This window comes from Nicotiana tomentosiformis, chromosome 12, assembly GCF_000390325.3.
Source record: "Nicotiana tomentosiformis chromosome 12, ASM39032v3, whole genome shotgun sequence".
In the NCBI taxonomy this organism is placed as follows: Eukaryota; Viridiplantae; Streptophyta; class Magnoliopsida; order Solanales; family Solanaceae; genus Nicotiana; species Nicotiana tomentosiformis.
The window spans coordinates 85,589,820-85,599,340 of NC_090823.1; the positions used below are offsets into that span (position 1 = coordinate 85,589,820).

The 9,521-nt window shown below is 36.6% G+C and overlaps 2 protein-coding genes across 3 annotated transcripts; one reads left to right on the forward strand and one right to left on the reverse strand.

Annotated features, from left to right (window-relative positions):
• Nucleotides 1–629: 629 nt before the first annotated feature.
• LOC104106449 (16.9 kDa class I heat shock protein 1-like) lies at nucleotides 630–1,949 on the forward strand. The gene is made up of 2 exons (XM_009614998.4): nucleotides 630–942; nucleotides 1,551–1,949. The coding sequence occupies exons 1-2, from the start codon at nucleotides 696–698 to the stop codon at nucleotides 1,820–1,822; spliced, it is 519 nt and encodes a 172-aa protein (XP_009613293.1). The 5' UTR covers nucleotides 630–695; the 3' UTR covers nucleotides 1,823–1,949.
• A 2,282-nt stretch (nucleotides 1,950–4,231) lies between these two features.
• Nucleotides 4,232–7,809, reverse strand: LOC104106448 (NAC domain-containing protein 17-like). 2 transcript variants are annotated; one of them, XM_009614996.4, is made up of 3 exons: nucleotides 7,360–7,808; nucleotides 4,915–6,234; nucleotides 4,232–4,636 (listed from the first exon to the last, which is right to left on the reverse strand). In XM_009614996.4, exons 1-3 carry the CDS (start codon nucleotides 7,562–7,564, stop codon nucleotides 4,260–4,262), a joined length of 1,902 nt encoding a protein of 633 aa, XP_009613291.1. In that variant the 5' UTR covers nucleotides 7,565–7,808; the 3' UTR covers nucleotides 4,232–4,259. The 2 variants fall into 2 exon arrangements, with proteins under 2 accessions (XP_009613291.1, XP_009613292.1); XM_009614997.4 differs by having other exon boundaries at nucleotides 4,609–4,791; nucleotides 7,360–7,809.
• Nucleotides 7,810–9,521: the final 1,712 nt, after the last annotated feature.

The following is a 9,521-nucleotide window of genomic DNA, read 5'->3' on the forward strand; positions in this document are numbered from 1 at the left end:
ATTTCATATTCTATAATAAACATAATTTAATGCAAATATTAATTTAATACTATCAACAAACACTGCTTAGTTATACGAATATGTTATAATCTTCTCTTATGCAACCAAACAACCGCTACATTCCTTATTGACATACTCTACTATTTATCTTATGTAACCAACAATATACTGAATTACTTCGTGGAGGATTTTTTTACATTAATTATTTAAACAATTTAATTAATGAAATGACCCTAATAATATACTAATTATATCTTAGTATAAAAATTTAAGCCCTTCATATAAACCTTGTAAAAGCGACATTAACTTCCCATCTAGTTGGTTCAAACTAATTTTCCCAGTGCTTCATGCTTGATCAGAATTCTCCTCGAGTAACCATTTAAAACCTTAATTAAAAAAACAGCCACTACTGCAGTATTGTTGTAGCAAGCGGAAGCGGCCCAAAAGATTAGCCCGAAGACCGTCCCCACGAAGTATAGCATATATAGGGCTTGATCTTATCTGCATAAACGTGTTGCATGGTAAGCTAAGTGTCAAGAAATTGAAAACGTGGCTTAGGAATGAAGTAACCAACGCAATATACCATTGACATCAGTCATCAACATTTTTGTCCGAACTGTCAACAAAAATATAGACATACATATAGATATATAACTATTTGTGCTTCTTAATTCAAGTGTTTCTGAAGAAGAAAAATGGCTTCATCAATAGGACCATGGGTGGGAGGTGGACGTCGACGAGGAGCTGCAGATTGGGACATGATTAGTGATCCTTTCTCTTATGATTTATGGGACCCTTTTGATTATGGGCTGAGTGGCGGATTGAGTGGCTGGGGGCTCGGCGGCCGTAGAGGCGGTGAAGATGACGTCTCTGCTTTGGCTCATGCTAATGTTGACTGGCGTGAAACCGACACTGCTCATGTTTTTCGTGTCGATCTTCCTGGTTAAGTATCTAATCTTTCAACTCTCCTCCCCCAAACACAGAAAAATACTTTATACGCATGAAAAGGGTTGTCTTGAAAAGTCTTGTTAGTCCTTTTCCTCTTCTTATACCTACTATACAAAACTAAACAAAAAATAATGGGTGTTCTCTTTATTTATTTAATTTCTTCACAAACATATTGTTGCTAGCCCAAGCTATATATCAATCCCTTTTGAATTCTTTGCACTCTCCTTTTACAAGAGTGATATCACTTCTTTAGGCTAAGCTAGTCCCCAGACATGTGGGCTTTAGGTCAAACTTGTATGGTATAATTTCCTTCAAAGATTTCACTTCATTAAAAGTGCTCGCACACCCAATACTCTTGAATAGAAAAGCTTATATCCTTACCCAACTTCTATTATATATATACATATAGGAGTTGACCTTTTCTTGGAAAAAACAAAAAGGGTTATTGAAAAGGAGTACTATACTAGGATATATAGAATGAGAAAGAAAAATGTGGAAGTGGCAACAATAGGGTGCATAGTAGGACTATGCGCCTTATATTCAGAAGGGTGTAGATTTGCGAGATTGTTACTAGTAAAGCTAAGTGCAATTTTTCATGGCAGGGGTGAGGAAGGAAGATCTGAAGGTGCAAGTTGAAGATGGGAACACACTTGAGATAAGTGGAGAGAGAGTGAAAGAAGAGGAACAAGTGGACGACAAGTGGCACCGTGTGGAGCGCCGACGAGGGAAATTTTTGAGGAGATTCCGGCTTCCAAAAAATGCAAATGCAGATGAGATCAAGTGTGGGCTTGAACATGGCGTTTTGACTGTAAATGTGCCAAAGAAGGAAACACAGGTGTTTACAAGAAATGTTAGAGCCATAGATGTTGCTTAACAACTTGTCTTTGGCTGTCCAATGTATAAATCAAATGCTAAAGCTACTATCGTTGTGCGTAGTGTGTATATGTGTGTCCATAGTCTTGGTGTGTGCAATTACCAGAATAAAAGCTATCAGTTGTACTCATAGCTACTTAATCGGTTTACCTTCACATTTGAGTCTTAGCACCGCTAATATTCTACTTTGTATCAAAAAATCTGGATCAGGTGCACAAATGCGTTGCATAAAGTATTATTCAAATTATCCATCCCCCAAAAGGATGAACCATGAGCACTTCCAAGTACATCTAATAGTTCCTATTATATCTCAAAACTTACTATAATCAAAAACATCGGAGAGCTGCAACCATCTATAAGATCAGATTTTTTTTTCGATTAAGTGGGTGGAATTTTATAGATGGCATTTAGAAGATTCAAAAAGTACAAAGCTGTAAGATGGATTATGGAATAAGAAAATATTGAAGGGAGCTTGGTCTATCACGTGATTAGAAGATCGCAAGATCGCGGGTTCGAGCGGTGGTGTCAATAGGTGGTTGGAGGCTTGGTGCAAAAGCTATAAACAGAAACCTCGTTAGTACAAGTAAATTAAGAGAAGTCTTCCATTATAAGGGTACAGCCTATAGCCTGAACTATAGCTGTCATCTCATGCCTGTAGCTCTGCAATGCAATCATGTCCTCACTTTAGCTAGTTCAAATTTTGGTGGTCATAGATTTCATATATCTATAAGAGAATTTACACAAAACATCCCCTCAACAGACTCAATTCCCCCTCAATGAACAGCAAAAAAACTTAGCAGCTAACAAATCCTAGTGTTATCATATGAATAGCCATGACCCTTTAATTACACATTAACGACGACGCCAACAAACACAAAAGTAAAACACCAAACTTTGACAGCTAAACACGAAACACCAAACAACTAGTTCCTCCAAAACTCTGGAAGTTCAAACTAACCCAGCTAAAATAATCAATCTCCAATTTAGGGCCATATGACAAAGATAATTATCCAATTGAACACTATATGGAGCAGTAAAACACTATGAGCTGAACCACAAACAATATTGCGAGAAAATTTACAAAGTAAAATGGTAGGTCGTAACTTGATACACATGCTTAGCATAAATTATGCTTGCATAATCAAGACAAGCTAAAATCAATCTCCTCTCGAGGCATTTGTCACTCATATTTATCACAGCCAAGAAAATAAGTGCCAAACTAAACTTACCTGACCGAAAAAATAAACATGTACTTCCCCGGGCCCTTTCCCAAATTGAGGGGCTGAAAGGGGGTGGAAAAATGGTATTTACCATCCCAACCTATAAACAAAAATCTAGAGACAAGATCAAATTTCAAGCCACATAGGACCTTCCACATCAGAAATCAACTTGGACTCACCTTAATTACATCCAATGATATGCACACCTGCAAAGCATAACTCCTGAAGCAGAAATTTTTGTAAAAACCAGTGTTTTAAAAAGCGTGAACGTAAGGCGGGGCGTTTTACATATGCCTCAATGGGGCGTAAGCCTCATAGGTATTTAATTTTTAATATTTTATAAAATAATATAATGACAGTTAATATTTATAAACAGGTAAAATTGCATAAAAATTAAAGAAAACTATATATATGTGTGCTCCATCCCTACAAAAAATTAATCAAACAATCTATTATACGTTACTTACAAGCATAAGTAATTTGAATCTAAAAGAATAATGTTTTATATATGGAGGAACAAAAAGGATGATTAACCTGCAATTTGAACTTTGGATTTGCTGCTATGAAGAAAAATATAGTTCTCTTTGTATTTGTAAAAAAAATTAAATATTCGTTGCTTTTGGGAGATATTAGCAGACTAGCGGACAAGATAAAAATTTGAGAAAACCATGAATTAGAGCTTAAATCAATAAAAAAGGTCTTTACTTTTAAATTTAATACTTTTAAGTTCCTTTTTAAATCTTTTGAGTAATTACCAAACTGACTTTTGAGAATTTGGGTTTTATATGAAGGACCAAATTTTGTTTTAATTTGAAAAAGTCTCTAGGGCTTACTCCTTACTAAAAAAACGCGCCCCGAACGCCCAGGTGTACGCCCCGAACGTCCGGGCGTACGCCTCTTGAGACTTTCGCCACACACCATCGCCCCGGGGCGTTTTTGGTACGCCCCGCCCCGAGACGAGCCCCAAAAACGCCTTTTAAAACAGAGGTAAAAACTGCTTATGACATAATCCCGGAAGTTCAGTCAAAATTGCTAGTGACAACTTTTTTTTTTTGGTCTTGTTTTCAATTAAGTGAACGGTTCGTTCTTTTTTCATTTTCTTTTACTTTGAGGAGGTCAGTGGGCGGGTAGATTTTGCATTACTTGAAGATATATGCTCAGCTTCTCATTGATTCTGGCAAGATAGCAAATGAAAGAACACCAAAATTCTTTGCATATTTAAGAGGATATGTATCTCCCCAAGACTTTAACATATGTTCCTACTAACACACATAAGATTGCACAAAGTATTCCAAGAAAAGAAAAATAAAAAACCCCATTCTTAGAGTTGCCCAAACTGCTTGAAGTTACAGTATTACCTGCCACAACATTCATGTTCCTGGCATTTATTCTCAACTTACTAAAGCTAGACATGCGCTTAAAGGCCCCATTAACAAGAGGACTTTCAGCAGCTGCAGCAGGAGTGGTAGGTATAGAATCCACAAAGGCCCACAACTGAGAGGAGAACCATGACGGTGTACCATTATCCTGTCTGACTATTTGATTCTGATTTGCGCCCATATGATGATTTGCCAAATTACTATCATACACAACACCTAAAACATTGCCAAAACTTGCAAAATTAGCGAATAAATCTAACACCACTATATTAGCAGCAGCAGAGCTCTTGCTGGCTCAAACTCCCCCATTTCCACTTGGGCAAAAGAGTTCTCGCCATGCTGAAGATGACATGGTTATTCTATACCATCATCTGCCAAGAGCTCATAAAGTCAGCTCACATAAAAAATGTGTTTTAAGAAAATCTTGAAAGAGCATTAGTACGGCATAAGACAAGCAAAAGTGGCAGTATTGCTGTTTGGGATCATTTGGGTACCTGATGTAGCTGGAGGAACAACCAACTGATTTGCCTCAATGGGGTTATAGATGTTAAACCTTTGATCATGTGTCCACAGTTGATTGCTAATCTGCTCTCCATTATTCAAGTACATTGGCTGGTGATTCACCATTTCATTCTGAAAAGTGCTTAAATACGTTGTTGAAACAGGATTTACGGCACCATTCACAAAGTTGTTCATGTATGGTTCAGTAATTTGCCCCACATCAGTTGTTCTAATATCATCAAGAAGTAAGGGCGCGTCATGATACAAGTCAAATTCTGTCAACCCATCCAAGTAATCGAATTGCAAATCCTCGAAGTTTCCAGCAGGCTTATCAAAGTTTTGACCACTTGGTCCGGCCTCATCAAAGTTTTTAACACCCAGCTCTGGGTTATCAAAGTTCTGAATGCTTGGCTCTGGACCAAGAAGGTCATTCATCTCCAGATAATCTTCAAGGAAATCCTCTTCCACCACATGGCACTGTTGTTCACGACTAACAGGAGCAGATGTGACCTCTGGTGCCTCATGCAACTGTAGCTGTGATGTGCCAGACTGTGTCAGGTCAAAGCTTTCCTTCGCATGGTACTGCTGGCAGCTTGGGGAAATCACAGCACTATGATTGGGAAAATTAATTTCCCCTGACGAATGATCTAGCAAGGTACTTTCAGTATCTTCCTCAAGTACAAGCTGCTCTAGGGCATAATCATAGTCTACACAAAGTGGCTCAACGAGCACAGCGTCAGCTGCAATATTATTCAAAAACTCCTCAAGTCCACCATCTACAGAAGGAGCTTCATTAACATGCTTTGCCGAAGTGTCTTGGCGGACAGAGGCTTTGGCACTTGGGCGTTCATCATCAACCAGGCGGACAGAGGCTTTGGCACTTGGGCGTTCATCATCAACCAGGCGGACAGAGGCTTTGGTACTTGGACATTCATCATCGACCCAGTCCTCTTCTCTAAAAGGTGCACCATACTGCTCATTATTCTTAGGACCAGGCCCACTTTTCTTAAAGACCTTGTAAAGCGCATAGTAGTCATGGACATTCTGACACCTTTTCAGCTCTTCTTCATCCATAGTATACTCATGCATCACCCAGTCTGTCCGCTCGCCCACTGGTGCTCGGCCTTTATAAAAGACTAAGGTCTTCTTAACTCCAACAGCACGTGAGTTGCACGTAATAATTCGATCCTTTCCCGTAGCTTTCCAATACCCGTGCTTTGTTGCCCTGTTTGACCGTGCTCCATTAGGATACTTTCGATCTCTGGGGCTAAAGAAGAACCACTGCCGGTCCCCAGTTTTTAATTTAGACAGATCTGCAGTTCAAATTTGCAAAATCCATAAGTAGACTATTCAAAAGATTAAAACAGTTCATTAAAAAATATCTACCATAATATGAGTACAAAGCAGCAGCAGTTAATTTTCAGACAACTAACAAGTATGAATAAGACAATATCTAAAGTAAGGAAGCAATTTAAAAGGAAAACGCAAACAAAAGTACAAAACACAAGAAAATGGAGGAATTTGGAAAATAACAGCATTACGAATGAGCACGTTTACATCATTCATAGATAAACTCCGGTGAATTAAATCTTGCTAGATCTGCATGCTTATATGTCCTTCAATCCATACAAATTCAACTATAATTAACAAAACAAATACAGCTGAAGCTAATCCCACCCCTCCAAGAAAAAAAGGAGAAAAAACAGAAAGGAAAAAACAACAAAAGCAAACAAGTAAAAGATATAGGCCACAAGCACACATCCACTGAACTAGGATAAGTAAAAATAATGTAAGCAAATGATCCCGTAATAGACCAGCAAGGACCTGTGGAGCTCAACTATACAGCAATAGACCTATAAGCATAAAAATGCACACCAAATATAGAGGATTCACACATGGGCGGAGGCAGGGGGCGGATGGTGTTCATCATTCGCCGAAAAATTACACTATATATACTAGGTCAAAGTTATATTTATGTACAGAGTAGATGTGGAATCTACTTGACTTCTTCGTATGTTCACCTTTTTATATTTTGAACAAAGTTGTGGCTCCGTCATCACTCACTCATTCACATATACAACCCAAAACAAATTAAAATTGAGGAGTTGTTTTTGCTGTTATATGGAACATCATCTATCAATCCGCAAACGCCTCAGGACAAGGAGGAAGTGTGGGTAATGGAAAATGGGAAACCTCAGAGAAATTGTAGCACCAGACAACGCAATCATCACGAAATAACACTCGAGAAAAGTCACTACAAGACGTAGATAAATCACAGCCCTCAACAATGAACACAAAAGCAAGCACTGTATAAATCAAAAGACACAGCAAAACACAAACACAACAAGATGATCAGTTCAAGTCAACGACCCAAGAAAATCAAAACCCCAATTTGAATTTCATATCAAAAACCCAAATACGAATTATCATGTTCATACCAGGCAAGTCCTCAGGATCCCATTTGTACACGTCAGTCTCAGCGATGGCATCCAGCAGAATCCTCTTCCGACATATCTTCTTCTTCAAGTAATACAGTACAAGTTCCTCGTCTGTCGGATGAAACCTAAATCCCGGCGGAAACACATTCTTTGACGACCCAAAACATGCAAACGAGTCCGAATCAGTTAACTCCAACATCTTCATCTCTTCAACAGTCCAAAAAATATTACAACCGCAACAATGATACACTCAATTGAATAACCAAATGGGTATTCTAAAATTATGAATCTGAGATTGAATATGTATACCTCAAGAATTGATCAAAATTGAAACCCTAAGAAGAGATAAAACGGATCCTGGGTACAATTGGGGATTGGTATTTTTGTTTTTGGTCAAATAAGAGAGAATAAAATACTAGCCGCCAGGGCCCAGGGGGTATTTGAAGAGTGAGTGGATAATTTGGGAAGGTTCTTGGAATTTAATATAGCGGGGGGGGGAGGGGCGGGGGGGGGGGGTGGGGAGACTGACACTGAGGGGTCTGGGGTACGTGTTTGGTGTGACTGAAGCTCAGTGACAATGCACTTTTGGATTAGGGATTAAGTTTTCGTTTTTGTTTCTCTTTTTGCTGTTTTTTAATTTGTTAGTCAAGACTCAAGAGAAGATTCTATGACAAATAGATACTGTTTCCTTTTCATTTTGTATATTTTTGTTAGATTATACACCGAGCTAAGGAAAAAACATTTTGACACATATTTTTAAAAAAATGAATTTATAATATTAAAACATGGCATTTCTATGAGTACGAGTGAACAAAATAATAACAAAAATTTAAAGTAAGAATTTTAGATATGAAAAAATCTAATTCCTTTCTGAATTGACAAAAAAAGACAGTGATTTATTAATAGAGTAGAGGGAGCACTCCTATATACTTGTCATTTTAACATTTTTTGTCTCTTTAAAAAAATTAATAATAATAAGAAGAAGAATTATTTGAATAAATGGCCCGTATTTATTCTTTAGCCTCTCAGTCTCTTTTTCTTCTTTCTAGTAAAAATAAGATTGTTAGAAAAATATTAAAAATATATTTTTTATTTTATTTATATTTATATTTATTCTGGGCATGTAATTTAATATGGTCCACAATTATATGTAATAGTGAATATGCCGCTATCATCGTCAAAATGCAAATATTTATTGGAAAAGTAGGGATAATTTAAAATATAATTATTTATTTCTTAGTTTTCTAAAATGATAATTTTTTTGGAACAAAACTAAAAAGTGACAAATAAATATAACCGGATGAAATAGTTGGATTCCAACTAAGCTTTTGCACGTTAGATAGAGAGTATTTTTTGAGGTTTGAATTGCTTTTTTGGAGTTGGAAGAGAGAATCAAAGTCATCATTCAACATTTCCAGTATTCAGATTAGACATGTTAATCCTAAAGAAAATGATCCCATAGTCTTGTTTATGCCTTGTTCTCTTTTTTTCTAGAAAGAAAAAGAACAATTGGGTGGAAAATGAGCAATTTGGGAAGAGAAAAAGGAATAAGGGAGAACCTAACGTCCATCCTAAGGTTCTACCATTTTGTATTTTTTGGGACAGGTTTGATAGGTCTTGCACTTCTTATATTAACGAGTGTTAACTTATTATATAATCAACTTATGCAGGATTAAAATATAATAATTTTTGTTTTAACGAAAAAAAGAATTAAAAATGATGGTAATTTATGATATATATATATATATATATATATATATATTGTCTTTAGTGAGATAGTTTAAGAGATCACAACTCACTCTGTACATGTGATCGATTCTTAAAATGTCCAGTTGTATTTTATATGCTATACTCTTTTTATAAACTATTGCAAGAAAAAGAAAGAAACAAAAAAGGATATCAATTAGAATTTTACATCTCTTAAACTTTTTCTGCCAATATTCAAAGCAAAACTCTGATCCAAACTGTTCTCTACTTACAATAGCGTGCGTCAACTTAATTTGATCTCATTAGAACATTAAAAAACCAAAAAACAATCGGTTAATTTGACAATGATTTCGCCTTAAACAGAAATATAGTAATGATCTGCATGCACATTGCGCTGACAATATAATGGACCTGATCGACTAAGAATATATGATTGGTTGGACATGTGTGAAGAA